At 28.6% G+C, this 20,260-nt stretch overlaps 3 protein-coding genes across 3 annotated transcripts; 2 read left to right on the forward strand and 1 right to left on the reverse strand.

Moving 5' to 3' along the window:
- On the forward strand, positions 1-2,770 carry LOC101489029 (gibberellin-regulated protein 4-like). The gene is made up of 4 exons (XM_004489339.4): positions 1-257; positions 393-437; positions 753-786; positions 2,287-2,770. Exons 1-4 carry the CDS (start codon positions 195-197, stop codon positions 2,466-2,468), a joined length of 324 nt encoding a protein of 107 aa, XP_004489396.1. The 5' UTR covers positions 1-194; the 3' UTR covers positions 2,469-2,770.
- Positions 2,771-8,940: 6,170 nt separating this feature from the next.
- On the forward strand, positions 8,941-14,491 carry LOC101489359 (granule-bound starch synthase 2, chloroplastic/amyloplastic). The gene is made up of 8 exons (XM_004489340.4): positions 8,941-9,501; positions 11,123-11,660; positions 12,174-12,238; positions 12,349-12,426; positions 12,531-12,641; positions 12,781-12,825; positions 13,023-13,196; positions 13,269-14,491. The coding sequence occupies exons 1-8, from the start codon at positions 9,184-9,186 to the stop codon at positions 14,223-14,225; spliced, it is 2,286 nt and encodes a 761-aa protein (XP_004489397.1). The 5' UTR covers positions 8,941-9,183; the 3' UTR covers positions 14,226-14,491.
- A 3,930-nt stretch (positions 14,492-18,421) lies between these two features.
- LOC101489684 (uncharacterized) lies at positions 18,422-19,900 on the reverse strand. The gene has a single exon (XM_004489341.4). It carries the CDS (start codon positions 19,411-19,413, stop codon positions 18,715-18,717), a length of 699 nt encoding a protein of 232 aa, XP_004489398.1. The 5' UTR covers positions 19,414-19,900; the 3' UTR covers positions 18,422-18,714.
- Positions 19,901-20,260: the final 360 nt, after the last annotated feature.

The following is a 20,260-nucleotide window of genomic DNA, read 5'->3' on the forward strand; positions in this document are numbered from 1 at the left end:
TCACATCAATAATAAATTTTGATGATGTAAATGAGGTTGCTCTCCAACCTCATCAACATTCTATAAATGCTCTTACTTTCTCTTTATGTGCCATCTTCACTTTCCTTTCACCTCTTTGATTCTCTTGTCCATTTTTTGTGCTACACAATTTTTTCATATAGTACTAGGCATTTTTTGAAACATTGATATTAGTCATGGCTAGACTACTTGTTGTTTTCATTTTGGTCGTCATTGCAACTTCCATGCTTCAAACATTGGTTAGTTTTTCAAGTGAATTAATGTAGATACACATACACACACATAACATACATATATAAGACACATTTTTTAGTATGTTTTGTATTTTTGAGGTTTTGAAAGGTTCTAGCATTTTTTGTTGTTGGATTTTCTAGGTCATGGCATCTCATGGACATGGTGGCCACCACTACAATGACAAGGTTTGTGACTTCTTTTCTCTTCTCTCTTTAAATTTTTGAGGGGTAGGGGAATCCTCGTTTAAACAATTCGAACGTTTCGAACTTTTCACATTTAAATTTAATATTTTTTATTTGATTTTTAAAATTGAAGCATGAGTCGTTTAATACTAAATCAATCGTCTGAAATACATATATTATTTGATTTATAAAAATATAATTATAATCTAAAATTCTCTAACGGTTGTATAAAGAATTAAAAAAAATTGAGATTTTTTGTTTATAAACGGTGAATTAATTGATGATTTAATGCGTAATATTTAATTATTCATTTTTCAGAGAAAATATGGACCTGGCAGTCTCAAGAGTTTCCGTAAGTGAAGTTCCTTCTATACAATTCATTCTTTTGGTTCCTAAAAATAAGTTCATTCTTTTGGTTGTTCTTCTTCTTGTGAATTTTATAGATTTAATTGCATTTTTAGTTATTTTATTTTATCAATTTATAAAATTAGTCTATTTATTTTAAAAGTCGACACTTTTGATCTCTTTCAAATTTTTAAATTAAATAAATTAATGATTTGACGTATTTTAAATAATGTGAGATACAATTCTCTGATACAAAATCATCTAAATGTATTAGTTATTCATACGTCATTAATTAAATTATAAATTTGAAAGAAAAAATTAAAAGTTAAATTTTTATGAGTGTTAATAATTATATATCATCGTATTATATGATACATTATTTAAAGTATATTACGTCGTCATTTTTAGTTAAAAAATTAGAGAGACTAAAATTGTCAACTTTTAAAATAAAATAAAATAATTAATTTCGTGAATAAATAAAAAATAATATAATTAAAACTACAATTTAACCTAAAAAATTTAAAGAAGAGTCCAAATTTGAAAATGAAATAAAATAGGCTACCAGCTAAACAAAGAAACATATAAGGAACGATTCAATTAACTGGTTAAGGATATATTTGTTTGATCAAACTGATATTTTTAGATTTCGTAGGATAAATGATATTATTTTCTTAGAGGTTTTGAGAAATTAGGCAGCATAATTCTTTTTTAAAAATTCAAAATTTAAGATTAGATTCTCTCACCTACAACACCCAATAAAAATAATCAGCAGTTGGATTGCAGACTTTATATGTAAGAGAGATTTTAAATATTTTAAATATTTTTATGATAAATTTATATTTTAAAAAAGAAATTATCTAAAATAAAATGCTACTTTTAATTTGTAATATGTGTAATTTTAATTGTTTTTTTAAGTTTTTTTATAATTATGAAAATGCACAAATGATTAATAAATATAGTTGAGTAAAATTAACATTCTTTTCATTTATTATTACTCTCTCAGTTTTAAATTGTAAGATATTTTGGTAAATTTATATAAAATAAGAAATATAGTTAATGTTGTATAAAAAAGATAAATTATAAGTTACTTTATATTCATTAATTATTTAAGAAACACAAATTAAAAAAATTAAAAAGAAAGATAATAATAAATAATAAAAAGCATAATAGAAAGAAAAAAAAGTATTTATTATTCATTGATATTATAAAATAACCTATAATTTAAGACAAACATATTTTATTATAATGATATATACTTTAGGATGGAGAGAGTTTATTTTGTTAAAACATTTATTATTATTATTATTTTTAATTTGTCTTAAATAGTACTGTTATTGTGTAAGAGATGAAATATTAAATGTGTAGTTATGCATTGGATCCGTTTTCATATATTAGTTTTAGTCCTTTTGCTTTAATAGTGGTCAGATTTATTCTTGGAAACAAAGCTGCATATTTATGAGTCTTTGACTTTAATTTGCCTTTTCAATTTTGTACTTGAAATGACCAGAATGCCCATCTAGATGTTCAAAGAGGTGCAAAAGGACCCAATACCACAAGCCCTGCATGTTTTTTTGTCAAAAGTGCTGTAGAAAATGCTTGTGTGTTCCACCGGGGTATTATGGGAATAAAGCTATATGCCCTTGCTACAACAATTGGAAGACCCAACAAGGAGGACCAAAATGCCCTTAAGTTTGTTTTTCATCAAATTATGCTAGTAATATTATTCAAACATAAAATTTATCTTAAAATGAGATATAAATATAATACTGTATAAAATATTTAAGTATTATATTTATATTTAATTTTGTGTCAAATTTTATAATAACATTACTCAAATTATATTCACAAATCCTTTCTTATAATAAATGTTCGACTTGTTACTTTTTTTTGTCTTAGTTTAACTAGAAGCTGGTTTTGGTTTTATATAATACCTTGTTCAATTTACGATTATGGTTTTAAATGAGCAGGGTCTAGTACTCTTTATTGCTTTATATATGGAACCTCTAATGCCTTGTTTGTTTTCTTTGTTCTCTTTTTCTTGAATGAACACTGGCATGGATGCTATTGTTGATAAAATACTATTATGTTTCCAATGTTATTTGAATAACATCAATGCATTTGCCATTAAAAAAAATGCATTTGAGCTTTTATTTTCTAAATAACGGACACTTGATAAGAAACTAAAAAAAAAATAAAGTAAAAAATTTATGTTAAAAATATTATTTTTAAATTTTAAAAGTGTTGAATGCACTATTTTTAAAATAATTTTTATTTATTTAGTGTATTAATAAGTGCATTACGAATTTAAGACATTTGTTAATATTTTATTTCAAACTAATACATTGCATTGGAATTGAAGTATGAGTTCTTGATTCTATGGTGTAGATTGAAATTGATCTAAATTGAGTGGAATTTGATTTTGCTTGACTTCAAATTTAGCTCAATAGTTCAAATAAAATCAACTAAAATACAAAAATCTTTAAAGACCATGCAATTTCCTTCAATTTTAAAGCTCAAATCTCAATAAAAAAGTAAATTAACTAACGGTCATTTAATTTTCTAGGTCTAACGATCAAGTGTGAGATTTTTATGGGTTGAAGATAATTAAATAGCTACATAATAAAACAAAACAAAAAACAATTTTATTTATCTACATAATATTCATAAGAATTACAAAAAATTGGTTCTAACTAACAAATCACACAAGTTTTATTTTTAAAAAAATATTTATAACTCAAAATATTATCTCAATAACTAATTAAAATAAACAACAACTACAATATCACACCTTAAACTTGTAGCAAATTTGATTACTATATTAATGGTATTTTTCTATAAACAATAGGATTGTATATATTTTTATCACATTTCAAATAATATCAAGAACATCTTTTTTGGACTTTCTTTGAGCATTACTCAATTTAGTGTGGTGTTGGTTTTTGCATACCGACTTATCTAATTAAATACAATATTTACAACACAAAGTATGACATAATCTTTACATTGTCTTCAACATTATATTTGAGCATCTTAATTCTACCTCTCAAATCAATTTTATTTCATATAACAATATAATTATATAAAACTAAATATATGAATTCCCGTTCGTAAATCAAACGAGTCAAATTATATATACATAGTTCAAATTCGATTCATTTATTTTATGAGTTCATTTTTCATCTCAAGTCGACACATTTAATTCATGAACAAATTTGAACGAAATAATTATTGAATTGACTCTCTAACTATTCTTTGGTTGGTTCATTGTAAGCCATACCTTAAAGTTTTGGATGAAAATATGGCGTCAATATCTTTTGGTAGCATGAGTAGACAATGATGTGTGAAATTTATAATTCTTGCAGAAATTATTGAAATTCAAATTGAGCAGTTAATTTTACATCTAATAAAAATGACCTAAATAAATGATATATTATATAAGAGTTAAAAGATTTAATAGATATACTTAATACCTTAAAAATTTTATGTAGAAAATGATATTTTTTTATAGGCAAATTGTTAGAGGATAAGTATTTGTTAATAACAAGAAATAAGTGTTATGACTTAAAGCCTAAAAAAAAAAAAAAAAAAACTCAAAAACTCAATCTAAAAGACCAATCTATTGCAGGGAAGAGCCCATAGGTTAAATACTACATTAAACTTTCTTATGTACTCAAAATAGGACTCATAATAAAAACCCATGGGCCTCCTATATAATACTACTTGAAAATTTCTTTTAATCTCATGTGTATCTAAAAAGTTATAATTACGTTTACGTGTACATATTTAGAGGACAAAAAATTAAACTATATTTTTATCTGAAAGTATATATAAGAAGAGCATAAAAGCCATGTTTTTTTTTTTAATATTTCGAAATATACGTAAGATGGAAAAAAAACATTTCAAACTATTTTGGTGTTGCAATCCATACTATTGGACTATTCTTTTGGAGATATTGAAGGGATAATTGAGTTGTAAAAATGTTGTTATGGACTCAAGAAAAGCTGTTTCCATTGTGATCTTTTTCAATAAATTAAATCATGTCTATGGACTACGCCCCAACAAAAACAAAACAAAAAATAGCTAAAAATTTATAGGAAAGGCAACAACACTCGTTAACTTTATTTTGTTTTTTAATATATTTTATATTTGTTAATGTATTATATTTAGTTTTTAGTCTTTGTAACAATATTTTTTAATCTTTATAAATAATTTTTTTAGCTTTATTGTTTTGTTTTAATTTTTGCAAAAATTATTTATATTTATTTTAATAGATTAAAATTAAAAATTCTGCGTATTACCTGAATCAATTTTTACATTTGTTGCCCTTAAATTTTTTTTATCTTGCATTAAAGATGCTCTAAAAACAAAAATTACTATTCTTAATTCCCTCTTTTGGGGACCAAATTTATGCCACATAAAATTTAAGAACTCTCACATCTTTTCACTTGATTGCATTAAATTATTATGCTCTTAAATTATTTTATGTTTGTACAACAATTCACCCTTAGTTGAGTAAAATAAAAAAACGGAACAATTCACCCTTAATTGCTTTAAGAACAAATTCTTCCTTAAGAACTATTCTTCCGCCACATCTGAAAATAATTCTTGTGTGTTTTTAAAATGTAAAAACACATTGTAGAGATTTTTTTAAGTAACTTTTCTCTTTGAATATAAAATAAATAATATTTCTCTTTTTACTAAATCACAATAGTGTCATTTTTTTATTAAGTAATTCTTTTATTTGAGAGATTGATTTCTTACAATATGTGTAATTTAATTCCTACCATTTATATATAAACTACTGATCATATACTTATGAGTCAAATTATTTGTTAAATGAGTCGCACCATGTTGATTTATTAAAATCTATTTTCAAAACAATTTAATTTAGATCAATTTTATTTGATAGTAGTTATTCACTTCATCTCATATATATTAAGTGTCCATTAATAAAAAAAGAAGTTAATTATTGTCCTTTTTTATATTTTTATTATAACATTAATTATTTTATGTAAATTATACCATAAATTTTTTCTATGTGCATCAGTTTTAAATTATTATATTATCTTATGTATTTAGAACAATGGTTAATATCAAATAGTTATTAAATAAGACCATTGATTTTTTACATTTTTATTCTCAAGTTCATAAAAAATCGAATTTGTACCAACTCTAATAAATAAATAAATTGGCCAAACTCTAAATTATCAATGTAACTATCTCTTATAAATCGAGGATTAAGATGATTTTCAATTTTCTTAAACTTAGATTGACGCCTAATAATATAAAAAACAAGAGTATACCATTAGCTTGTTTTGCACATGTTTGTTTTCATTGCCTCGTGGGACATGTGTTTCCTTATAGATAAAAACTCCATAATGATGACTAGATGATTGTGAAATTTCACATTTTTTTAAAGAACAAAATTATTTTCCAAGAGTGTGTCTTTGATTGATTATTGTTTTGGTATTTACTAAAGACTTTAACATTAATGATTTAGAATATGAGGTTAAGAATACACTTACTTTTCTCAGCCCACGTACGTATTTTTTAAGGATCAAATTGTAAAGATTCTCGTAGATTTAAAATTGACAATTTATGATATATAAAAAAGTTTAATATATTTCAAAAATTGAGACCGAAAATAATTTATAATCACTCACACTTCATCAATAAATAACTATATATCAAATGTGAAAATTTATTTGAGAGATTGATTTCTTACTTTGTGTGTAATTCCATACAAACCGTCAATCACATATTTTGGGTCAAATTACTTGTTAAATGAGTCACACTATCTTAATTTGAATTTTGTTGTTGTTAAGTAGTTTAATGACTAGAATCACACTAAAGTGTACTTAGACGATCTATTATCTATTTATTATATATATTTAAGACAGACTTTTTACTGCCACTTCATACTAATTTCTCCATATGTGCAAACATTTTCTATGTCAGACAAAAAACTGATGTGTACGTTTTTATAGAGAGTTTTATCTACTTAATTTCTAAATAGATTTTCTCATCTTTTAATCTCTTTAATCCCTTTTTTTTTTGTCTTTGACAAGATATATTACAATTTTAATTTACAAATATTTAAACTATTATTAATATTAATAGAGTAATCATAGTCATTAACATTTTGATTTCAAAACCAAAATCTAAAATTTATAACAATTCAGTTACAAAATATTAATTGTCAAATTATTATAACTATATATCAAATACAAATAATTGCATATGAATTACTTTAATTTTATGTCAATTAACACTATAAAACAACAAATTAAATTTAATTAAATTCAGTAAAATAAAACTTACCAAAATTCAAAGAGACGTGAATTGGTTCATCATTTTGAAATATTTATATATTATATATATATTTATTAATATTCAAAGTAGAAAATCAAATACAAATATAATTTATTCTCTCACTCGCTTTTTGGAACAAAAAACTCCACTAACTTGAAATAGATGTTGGCATCTGTATCAAAGTTCGAGGCATATATATTGTCTATACACCATATAAAGTAAGGATGAACCAATCTCTTTGTACAATCACAATAATTGAAAATTATTATTTGCATTCAATTCTATGTATATATATATATATAAACTTTTGTTTTTATATTTTATTTTATTGAAAATCAAATATATTTAAATCTTTTTGAATGATTAATTCTAAAATTATTTAACTTTAACTCACAGAAAACACTTTTGCATGCTACAATCAAGAAAAACTTCTTTAAAATTTCAAAAATAGTATAGAAGAAGGTGATAAAGAAGACATGGTTTTTTACATTAAGAAATGAAGTATGAAAATGATAAAATTCATATTAATTTTTTTAAATCTATTTAAATTAAATAAATAAAAAATAAACTCACGCAACATGCGAGTTAACATCTAATTTTTAAATTTATATCTAAAACTATTTGATCTAAGTCAAGTTTATTCAATAATAGTTATTCACTTATCTCATATTAAATGTCATATTAACGAAAATAAATATTCTAATATAATCGTTGTTTTATATTTTTATTGTAACATTTATTATATTACTAATTCTACTATAAATTATTTCTATGTGCATTACTCTCAAGTTCATTATATTCTTGTATGCATGTATTTAAATAATTTTTTTAAAAAAAATATTTATGAAAATGGTTAATATTGTATCATTAATAAGATGATTTTGTAAATTTTTATACTTAAAAGTTCATAAAAAACTCGACTTCATACAGTGACTACAATATTATTTTTTTCAACGACACTAACTTAAATAATAATTGGCCGAATTTCCAAATCATCAATGTCATTTTTGTTGTTAAAATTGGATTGTTATGACAAAAGATTCAATGACTATACAATGTTAAGTTAAAAAAGTGGACCATTAAATAAAAAATTCTTATATTAGTGAGATTTTTGTTTTTTCTCTTAAGAACAAATACTCATTCCCAATTTTGTTAACTTGTATACAAAAAACTTAGATTGACAGCTAATAATATAAAAACAAGAGTATACCATTAGCATGCTTTGCACATGTTAGTTTTCATTTTATTTTGACGTCCACATGTTAGTCTTCATTGCATCGTGGGACATGCATTTTTCTTAAAGACAAAAAACTCCATAATCATGAATAGACTTGATTGTAAAATTCCATTGATTAATAATTTTTTATTTTTTGAAAGAAATCAATTTTTTTAAATTATTATTTTTGAAAGTTTTAATTTGTATGTTGTATTTTTTTTGAAAAAAAAACTAAAAACAGCTTAAATAATAAATTATTTTTAATAATTTATAAAAAATTATTTTTTATAACTGATTTTTTTATAAAAAATATAAAACAACTTATATTTCACCTAAAAATAATCTCTAAATTATTAAATATCAAAATTATTATTTTTATAATTTTTTTTATCAATTGAGTCATAAATTAGTTGTTAGATTACTATTATTAATGACACTAATGAAAGATACGATTTAGTGTCTTGCACTTTTTACTATTGAACAACTACACAAAACTGATATATTGATCATATTCAATTAATATATTTCCTCACAAATTAATTAATGATAGTATGATACTCGTGTTGAGTATTTTCCATGTTTCATAGTTGGATAATTATAATGTTAATTAAATGACTTTAACCACTTATAACATATGGGATCCTTTTGTGTGTCACAAAATTTGTGGTTACCTTAAATTCTCATCCAAACAAGACACCTACATGAAAACTCTCTTGCATGTTTTTCCATTTCCATTTCCATTTCCAAAGAAAAAATCCCTAACCTTTTGATTCAAATTCACACCATTTTCTCCAATTGTGTCCAACCCAATTCCCAAAACAACTCAATCATTGATTTTCACTCAATTTCACCATCTGGGTCATTGATTCACTGATCATGCTTTCACTCAATTCTTTACCATTTCTTGTGGAAACAAGTTTTGACACAACTTTGTTACTTCTTCACACTAGGAATCTCAAATTCACACCAAAGTTTACAACTTTGAATGCTTCATCTTTAGCATTTAGTAATAAGGGATTGGGGGGTTGTGGTAGATTGAACTATGGAAGTGTTAGATTGGTTCATAAGAAGAATATAAGAGCTGTTGGTAAGAGTTTTGAAACAGGTGATGATGAATCAGAGGATGATGTGGTTAAAGTTACTATTGAGAATAGCAAAAAGGTTATTGCTTTGCAAAGGGAACTACTTAAACAGGTATTATTGTTGTGGAATTTGATATTACAAAAAGGATTTTGATTTTTTGATCTTTAGGTTTTATCATAATGGTTAATTTAGGTTAAGTTGAGACCCTTTAAGTTCTTATGTTGATTCTATTTCTCTTTTTGTTTTGTTGGTAATTTATACTTTTTGATCATTTAGTGAATTTGTTGAAATTGGAAAATTAGGACTTTCTTTTTTTTTTTTTTTTTTTTTTTATAAAAAGGAAAATTAAGACTTTATTAGATAGAAAGAGAGAGATAATTGCTTTTCAATATGGAAAGGTAAGTACTGTAGAAGTAGAGTAAAGCAATGTGTAATATGTATACTCATGATGTAGCAGTGACAAATTTTTTTAGATTCAATTTTTTTCCTTTTTTTCTACATAATGTAATCATATTGGCTTTTGCCTTGACATACGTACTTCAGATCAAAGGGTAGGACACATGTTGGTGACTGATACCGACACAATATTGACATATAGCTACATTCAACTACTTCCACTTTTTCAAATTATTATCAGTGTGGATGTGTCGGTGGCAGTGTTGTGTCTGGTGTTCTTGTTTTTCTCAATGCTTCATAGGTCTTGACTCATTCAAGGTTTTAGAGCTGAATGCAAAACCACATTGCAGATTTTGGTCTATAACATCCTGTTAGGAATATCTGTCTTTTGAGAATTCCTATTTCAGTGTCTAGTTTTGAGGTCCAGCGGCTATCGTTTTTACGGTGAAGTGTTAAGGATGACTCGGTAGAAATGACAAAGAAAATATATGATTGCATTAACATAAGAGATTAATGGATATGCACTATCACTGTAAAATTATTTTACAATAACATTTGATCACATCCCTTCAATGCAGGATCATATTACTAAAGATTACTGAGTATCAGCAACTCATTTCTTTAAGTGAACTGACAGAGATTCAATTGAATACTGAATAATGAACATAGGTCCTAAAATCTAAATAGACTGTTATTTGAATTCGATTAGCTGGTTATTCATTCTATTCAGTAACTTGACAAAATATATCGAAAACTTCTGTAGTACTAAATCGGTTTAGTAAGCAATTAGAAAATTATCAAATTACCGAGGTAGTGTAGCAACAAGAGCACCTTTATGTTTTCTTTGCTACTTTGTTGCAACTTAATGTTCTGTGGTGTTAGACAAACATATTCTTGAAAGCAATGTTGTCAAATAGCGGCGTTATAGAGTTGTGGAATTTTAACAAACTGCTATTGGTCCGTGATACAAGATTTAGTGTAAAGGGTTGTCAATTAGGGGCTATAGGAGCACTACAGCACTATAACATAGTGGAATTTGAACAAACTGTTATTTTTCACGATCCTCGGTTGACAACACTAGTGAAAACAAAGTCTTGCAACGGATTTGTCAAAATATAGTTATCATAAAAGGTGCAGTCTATGCTAGTTTTAAATGGGTGCACACTATATAAGTATATACTATTCATTTATAGATCACTGACATGCACTTATGTAGTTTATGCGATATGATAGTGGAATTGGTTATACAATTTACACTTATATTTGTGTCTGCATACATGCTTTCTTAACCCTAAATGTTATTATAAGCATTCATATGGTGATTTTATTATTGTAGATTGCTGAAAGAAAGAAACAAGCTTCTTCTGTAGATAGTGACAGCATTCCTGAATTGGAAGGAGACAGTATTTCTTATGATGGCAGTGAAAAATCTCTGCCAAGTAACTCAAATCCACGTAAAGGTTTTTCCAGCAGTGGCGGTGTTGTTGAAAACCGAAATGATGGCACTGTTTTAAGTAACCATGTCCATTCTAGAGAAAAGGAGGCACTAGATGAAGGAAAAAAGAAAAATGATAAATTCTCACCTTCTGAAATGGCTTCATCTAGGCGATATTTCGATGAACAATTTAAAAACAAGTGGTATGAGGGAAAGAAGACGGTTAGCCCTAATACTGTGACGAAAGACCTTGCAAATGGCATTGAAACTTACAGTCGAAATTTTGAAAATCTGGAACGTGAGAGTGAATCAAGTTCAGAGGTCGCTTATGAAACTGACAATGTTGCGAGCGAAGACGAAAAACCACCACCATTGGCTGGGACCAATGTTATGAACATCATATTGGTTTCTGCGGAATGTGCTCCTTGGTCAAAAACAGGTAATATAACATTATTTCTATACTCTATGGAAGATTTCCTTGATGAATGAATATTGCTGAGATCCCCTCAATGTTGTCAAATAGCAGCTCTAGTAGCAATATATTAACGGACCGCTATTGTTCCGCAATACAAGGTTATAGTAGCGCTATAGCACTGTAGTGCAGCAGAAATTGAGAGAGGAAAAGAATCATATCTCTCGAATACATGCAGTGTACCAGTGTTTTCTATCGATGAACACGATATCTTCTATTATCTGATCCATCACTAAACATCATATGTTTTGTGATTTGATCTAGTTCCTATATATGAAGCACTGACATGGACACGATAGTGACATATGTAGTCACTGGTAATAATTTAAGAAAATGAAAGTGATTTAATATAACCACATGTGTGCGTCGCATATTGGAGTCAGGACACACCTTCGATCTAAAGTTTTGACACAGCATAGGTTCCTTTCGAGTATGTTGCGTTGTTTGTATATAATTTATAGACTTAATATGAACTAATAGGTGGGCTTGGAGATGTTGCTGGATCATTGCCGAAGGCTTTGGCTCGGCGTGGACATCGAGTTATGGTAAAATGCTATTCCCTTCATGCACTGATGAAGTATCACATATGTGAGAAGAGAACTTTATCTTTAAATATAACAATTTCCTTTTTTATTAACTATTTTCATTTTCTTAGATTGTTGTGCCTCATTATGGTAATTACGCTGAAGCACAAGATATAGGAGTACGGAAGCGATACAAAGTAGCTGGTCAGGTGTGCAGCGGCTACTCCATTCGTAATAATTTATGATTCCTCGACAAAACAACTAATTGCTACCACCTTTGTGTAGTAATGTTTCAATTTTTTTCACTTTACAGGACATGGAAGTGACATACTTCCATGCTTATATTGATGGCGTCGATTTTGTTTTTATTGACAGTCCAATATTTCGCAATCTAGAGAAAAACATATATGGTGGAAACCGAGTGGTAATTTTTTATATTTTGTTTTGTTGATTTAAGGTATTTTGGAACTCATCTTGCATTGATATCAGTTATCTGTAACTAGTTTTCTATTCTTATTATTTCCTATATCCTTTTGACTCTTGTATGTCCTTTAATGGAACAGGATATTCTAAGGCGTATGGTGTTGTTTTGCAAGGCCGCGGTTGAGGTACATGAACGTAATTAACTTGAATCACATTAGTCTGCATGTAGAACCAACACTTCATGTTGAATGCGTGTTTGGTGTCTCACACTGATACATGTTACATTCAATCACTTCCATTTTCCAAATTATTACCAGTGATAGTGTGAGTGTCGTATCTGTGTAATTTGCCACAATTGATAATGAAGTTGATGGTTCTTCAGGTTCCTTGGTATGTCCCATGTGGTGGCATTTGCTATGGAGATGGAAATCTGGTTTTCATAGCAAATGATTGGCATACTGCTTTGCTGCCGGTGTATCTGAAAGCATATTATCGCGACCATGGTTTGATGAATTATACAAGATCCGTTCTTGTGATTCATAACATAGCTCACCAGGTTCGTTCTTAATCTAGCTATATCGATAATTCAATGTTGGGATAACACCGACACACAGCTTTCCTCACGCAGGGTCGCGGCCCGCTTGAGGATTTCAACAACGTGGATTTACCTGGAAACTACATAGACCTTTTCAAATTTCATGACCCCGTTGGAGGCGAGCACTTCAACATCTTTGCAGCCGGTTTAAAAACAGCGGACAGGATTGTCACTGTTAGTCACGGATATGCATGGGAGCTTAAAACTTCCGAAGGTGGTTGGGGTTTGCATGGGATCATAAACGAGAATGATTGGAAATTTAGGGGAATTGTGAACGGCGTCGACACGAAAGATTGGAACCCTCAATTTGATGTTCACTTGAAATCAGACGGCTACACTAACTACACTCTCGAGACCCTGCAAACCGGCAAGCCTCAATGTAAAGCAGCCTTACAAAAGGAGCTCGGTTTGCCTGTTCGTGAGGACGTTCCGATCATTTCCTTCATCGGAAGACTAGATCATCAAAAAGGCATTGATCTCATAGCCGAAGCAATTCCTTGGATGATGGACCAAGATGTTCAACTAGTCATGCTGGGAACCGGAAGACCTGATTTAGAACAAATGCTAACACAATTCGAATGCCAACACAACAACAAAATCCGGGGTTGGGTTGGTTTTTCGGTTAAGATGGCTCATAGGATAACGGCCGGTGCAGATATATTGCTCATGCCGTCGAGATTCGAGCCGTGCGGCTTGAACCAACTCTATGCTATGAATTACGGAACAATTCCTGTTGTACATGCGGTAGGCGGACTCAGAGATACAGTGAAGCCTTTTAATCCGTTTGAAGAGTCGGGTTTAGGGTGGACATTCGATAGCGCGGAAGCTAACAGGTTGATACATGCATTAGGGAATTGTTTATGGACTTATAGAGAGTATAAGAAGAGTTGGGAAGGGCTTCAACAAAGAGGGATGTCACAAGATCTTAGTTGGGACAATGCTGCTCAACAATATGAGGAAGTTCTTGTTGCTGCCAAATACCAATGGTGAAATCTTGATGAAATGAGTGTTATAGGGTTTGTGCAAGGGATATAGGAGCTTGGAAAAGGGTTTAAAGGTTGAAATTTTATGCATATGTGTCGTTGGTTCAACCTTCATCATGATGATGATCTTGGAGGAACATTTTTGTTATGTGAACGTAGGATTGTGTATTAAAAGTGGTACATATGTCTTTGCACATACAAATGTATGGTCCTTTTGGCAAACAAATAAATTAAGCTAAATAAAAAGAAAAGGAAAGATGTTATTACTCCCTCTACAAAGAGAATCTCTCTCTCTCTCTCTCTCTCTCTCTCTCTCTCTCTCTCTCTCACTCACACACACACACTGCCCCTCTAAGGTGTTGTTTGGTTTAGTAAAAAATGCAAGTAGGTAAAAGGGGAGGAAAAGTCAATCTTTTCATTGTTTGATTGACATGAGACATATATAGGAGTGAAAATAATGTGAGGGGAAAGACACTTTTTTTATTTTATTTTATTTTATTTATTTATCACATTCCATTTTACTTTAGGGTAATTTTATTTGAGTTAAAAAAGGGTAATTTTATTTTTTTGAAAAAAATATAAATTTTACTTGGGGGTAAACTAATATAACATTCACAAATATATTGTTCTTCTAACTTTCCATGTAGTTAAACAAGAGAAAAATATTGAAAAATCTGATGCCACCTCCATATAAAAACTTAGCCTTTCACTTCTTTTTCACCCATCATAGGATGATTTATGATATTTTTTATTCAGAATTACCTTAGTTGAATTTTTATATAGAAACAAAATTCATTTTTAGAAATAAATGTCACATTATGTTCTCAAAAGGAGGAGGGATCACAATGATTAGTGAACTAAATAAGTAAATATAAAAATTATCTATAGTGGTATTATTCATTTTATTGATCGATCTAAATTAAATTTCACATTTTATCTGATCAAACTAAAAAACTTAATTTAAATGAGATTTAAAAACAAATGAACTATTTTTTTTTCATGTTCGCAAATAAACATTTGAATTAATCAATATGAACGTGTGCATACACGCATCTAAATTAATTAAAAAATTATTGTCAACAAAATTAATTCATCTTGTTATATGAGTATGTGGGTATCCGAAACCCGACTGAGCTAGCCCGGTATGTGATTTATTAGGCTGGGCTAAAGAGCCCAATTAAATTGTAGAGTTAAATTTCATCTGGACTATTCGGGTTTACCCGATTGGGCTAGCCCATATTACTGGCTCTAGATTCAGGCAAATCCAACACTACACCTAAATTCAATGCTTCTTCATCATGCCAAAACAACAATAGAGAAAATATCGAATTAATCATTTAATTTGTACTAGTACTACTTCAATCTCAAGTATAAGAAAAAATAAGTCACACTTTTTAAGATTAGTTAATCTCATTTAATTTTATTTGAAGTAATAAAAAAAAAATTGTACTCTTCTAACTGTCCTTACGAACTAGCTCCATTAAAACAATTTTATTGTTGAAAAATAATAAATCTAAATTAAATAAAAAATATTTTATGAACGACACAAAATTATTAGTTATAGTTTGTTAATATTTTGAACCGCTTAACACTTTTAGATCAAGATGAAACCATCTTTATTTTGAATTGTGTTTATAATATAATTCGGTAAAAATCGAACAAATCTTTATGTCTAATGTATTATCATTATCATTATCATTATCATCTCATTCTATTATTAAGGTAGGTGTATTTGTTTGTTGCAATGAAAAAGACTGAAATCTAAAATTAGAAAATATGGCATAATTCTCTATGCTCATTTTCCTACAAATAATGGGATATTTTACGTGTACTAGTTAACTTTATTTTCCATTTTTGTAGGACCCACCTTAATTTATGTAATTAGTTCCCTTCGGCACAGGAAATGGTAGTAGCAAAATATAACTTTGCTACAAGGCTAAAGTTCAAAAACTTAATTAACTCTCTACAAGAAACAAATGAACGTAGTACAGTAAAAATGAGATTATTACTTTTAGATAAATGTTAATCTTTGTCCTTAAGGCATACCTTAAATATCAGATGTATAGAGCGCAACACCCTTATTATTATTATTACTATTACTATAAATAAGTAATCTTAATTAACAAAAATTGCAAGTAGAGATGGACCATTCAACCAAAGATATATGTCTTCTACCTTATTGAAAGAAATTTTGAGAACTACACAAAAAACGATGTAAATATTTCATAAACTTTTTCAACGAATAACTTGAATAAGAAGATAAGACTATTCAACCAAGTTTCGTACTAAAAATTGCAATCAGTACAAGATGGTTGCTTTGGAATTTGACCAATGTTCAAATCGCAAATTCCGGTAAACGAAAGTTTGTTCAAATTTTGCTATACGCGAAACAATTAGAAGTTAATTAAAATTTCATTATGCTATATAACTGCCATTTGATATTACTGAATTTGATGACTAGATCAACAAGTGACAATAAACTATCAAGTGTGTGCATCTTACCAACCATGCTCTTTAAATCATGGAATCATTCCATATATGTGAACTGCATGTTCTATCTCCAACTACACATAGATTGTAAAAGAGATTCACTTGTGCAATAGCATATACTTCAACTTTGTTGTTAATGAAAGAAATCAATGTAATACAGTTAATGCTACTGCTATTTTAACACTTCTGCATCCAGAAAATGGATTGGTTTGAGCATATAAACATGAAAATTTATTTGTAACCTTGTGAATATTAAGAGAACAATAAAATCAAGCTTACAATTAGAAAAATTTGAAGTCAATCTAATAAGCAACTTTCAGTTTGAATGGAAGCTGCGCTTGGAGCCATTAGGTTGAGGGCAAGTTTCAGTGATCAAAAAAATAAGCAAGTTCCAGTGGCGAAGTAGACAGGCTATGTCGAATGTAATGGATAGAAACATAAAATACGTGGATTTCAAATTTCTAAAATCAGATGACAAGGTCTTCACAAATCGCGGCCACAAAGCAACAACAATTGGAGCCGCATCAACAACATTTGACTACAATTCTCTACAATATCAAGGATTGCAACGTGACTTTAACCGTGACATGATTTAAAATCTTAAATTTCATAGGAGAAATCGAGAGCGAAAAAAGAACATATTTCGGGTCAAAAATTGTTGTCATAGTTTTTTAACAACAGATAACAAGACAGATAGAAAGTATAAGACTCTAGAAGCAATAGGATAAACATTAGTCCAATAAACATGGAGCAGACATATCACAAAACAACTACAGAAGGAGACATTAATAATAAGACAACAATAATCTTCAAAGTTATCACCAAATTGTTGTCTCCACAAGAGAACTCAATTTTCAGACAAAAGAAATCAATCAAATTAGAAAAGTGTTGTCGATTGCATACTGTGGAATATAGCTATTTGTTCAAATTCCGCTACGCTACAGTGCTATAGCGTTGCTATAGTCACTATTTGACTACATTTTGAATTAAATTGCATATCACAAAACAATAGCAATTTGTTAAAATTCTGCTACACTATAGCACTTCAGCACCACTATTGGCATTATTTAACAAACACGATAGAAAACCAGAGTTTACATTTACCTGCAAAAAAGATGTCCTGTACTTGAGCCCTCCAATCCATGGTTTTCATTTATCACCTCAGGCAACCACTCCTATAAGAGTCTGCCTACAATGAAAACCAATTTACTGAAAAAAGGAGAAAGTGTACACCACTGTTTTACCTGTGAAATTAAGTAACAGAAACCAACATATAAAGCTTTGCTGAAAATGTAATGCTTTTTAAGTTTTACATGACTCTAACAAGATTGAAACAAACATGACAAGATTAAGATGAATCATTCATATTAATGAGACCATAATCAACTTAATTCAGCACTTGTAGCATAAGTGCTTATGTATAACCTAAAGTCACACTATTTTCATAGAAGTTATAAATTGTTTTCATAAGCTATCATAGAAATTTAATGAAATAAACTAAAAACAACTTATAGACATGTTGTAAGTTGTTCCCATAAACTCTGTCAAACAATCTCCCAGATGCTTCTACCAATTTATAAGCCCAAATAAGTCAAACCAAACAAGCTAACTTATATAAAAATTGGAAACTTAAATCCTAGGCAATTATCACAAAACATGACATAACAACAACAGCCATTAGAGACAATGGAATTCAGAAACCTTGAGCAAAAATTGTTAAGAATCATAAATCTTGAATTCTAAAGAACTAAATTTCAAATCAATGTTTTTTTTATATTCTCAAGTATAACCAACTAAATGTGTGTGTGTGATCCATAGTTCCTTACAACTTATTGCCAAGGGGCTTATTTAAAAGCATCATAGTTCCTAATAGAATGAAAAAAACCATTTCTCTTCCAAAAGGACAAATTACACATTCTATAACTCATTCAATTTTCATTTCCTTTCTTCAAAATGATGTTGTTGTGTTGTATTGTGTTATGTCGCGTCGCCTTCTCTGATGTCACCTACTTCTTGATCTTCCGATGTTTCTTCGGTCCCGGAACTTCTAACCTACCAACAGAACATCCACACCTAGCTCTCAAAACAAGCACAGCTCTTCCATTAGGTGGTGCCATCTTCTTGAGTTCAGCTTCAAGTTCCTTATGATGATCGCGCGGTAATTCGAATAAACCCTTCTTATGAACACCACCAAAAGATGGTGAAGAATTCTTAACACAATCTTCAGTCTCCAATTGAATATCAAATTCAGCAGCTTTTTTCAAACCCTTACAATTTGGTTTCCCACATTTATTACTTGTGCAAACAACAACACACCAAGTAGCAAATGCAGCACAAAAAACACTTAAACCTATAGATATATAAATTGAAGGTGCAATAGAAACCTCTTCTTTGATCAAAATCAACACAACTTTTATAATCATAATTGATTTAATCACTATAAGTTCAATGTAAGGGAAGAACAAAAAACCACAAGATGAAACAACAGCAATGAACATAACAACATCAACCATAGCTGATCTAGATTTATCACAAGGTGGAATCTGAAGAGAATTTGATGATGAACTTATGTTCCTACGATTCCTTTGAAAGTTATTAGCTTGTCTCGATTTCGATCGATTTAAATCGATCGAATTCGACATCGAAGGAACTTGAGGTTGATCAAAGGAGTTACAAAGAGAGATTGAGCTATGGAAATAGACCATTTCAAAATCACACACAGAAACAAAAAAGTAACGAAATCGCAAAAATTCAATTTTTTAGATCAAACCCATCAATAATTAACCGAAATTGAATCGACCCATTAATCAAAAACTTGAAAAGATTGGAACTTTGAATTTGAAGTGATCTGGGCACAGAAAAAAGATCGAATTTTGTCGGTGCCCAGATGGATCAAAATTCACAAAAGGGGAAATTTTTTTATATATTTTTTTTTCTTTGCTGAAATTTTGATTCAATATGTGATGATTTAATAGAAAGAAATAAGAATGAAAAATAAAATTGGTGAAAAAAATGAGTGTGTTGAAATGGGTTTTAGGGGTTGTGAAGAGAGTTGATGAAGAAAGTAAGAAGACAAAGAAGGGTCATCATTCACTTCTTTATTATCATCATATCATTATATCATATAAATTCATATTATGAAATGAAATTAAAAATGTGTATCTGTGAACAATTTTATAGAGTCATACTTAAGTTACATACACGGCAACACAAGAGAAAAAAAATGAAAATTTCCTTAAAAAAATATATAATAATTTGTATACGTCGACTAGCATACCATCAAATCACACGTTTACCTCTAATAACTTGATTTAGAGATAAAAAAAAAAATAGATTAGAGAATTTGTATATATATATATATATATAAAATAGATCACAATAGATTTAACTTTAATAGTTAGATTTAATGTTAGAAAAATAGATATTAGATTTAATAAATTTTAGAAATTTAATTCTCGCTAATGTTATTAGAAGATAAAAAATATAAATTATTTATAAATATTTAATAAATTTTAAAAATTGAGATACTTCTTTTCTTAAATTTTTATTATA

This window comes from Cicer arietinum, chromosome 2 (genome assembly GCF_000331145.2).
Source record: "Cicer arietinum cultivar CDC Frontier isolate Library 1 chromosome 2, Cicar.CDCFrontier_v2.0, whole genome shotgun sequence".
NCBI lineage: Eukaryota > Viridiplantae > Streptophyta > Magnoliopsida > Fabales > Fabaceae > Cicer > Cicer arietinum.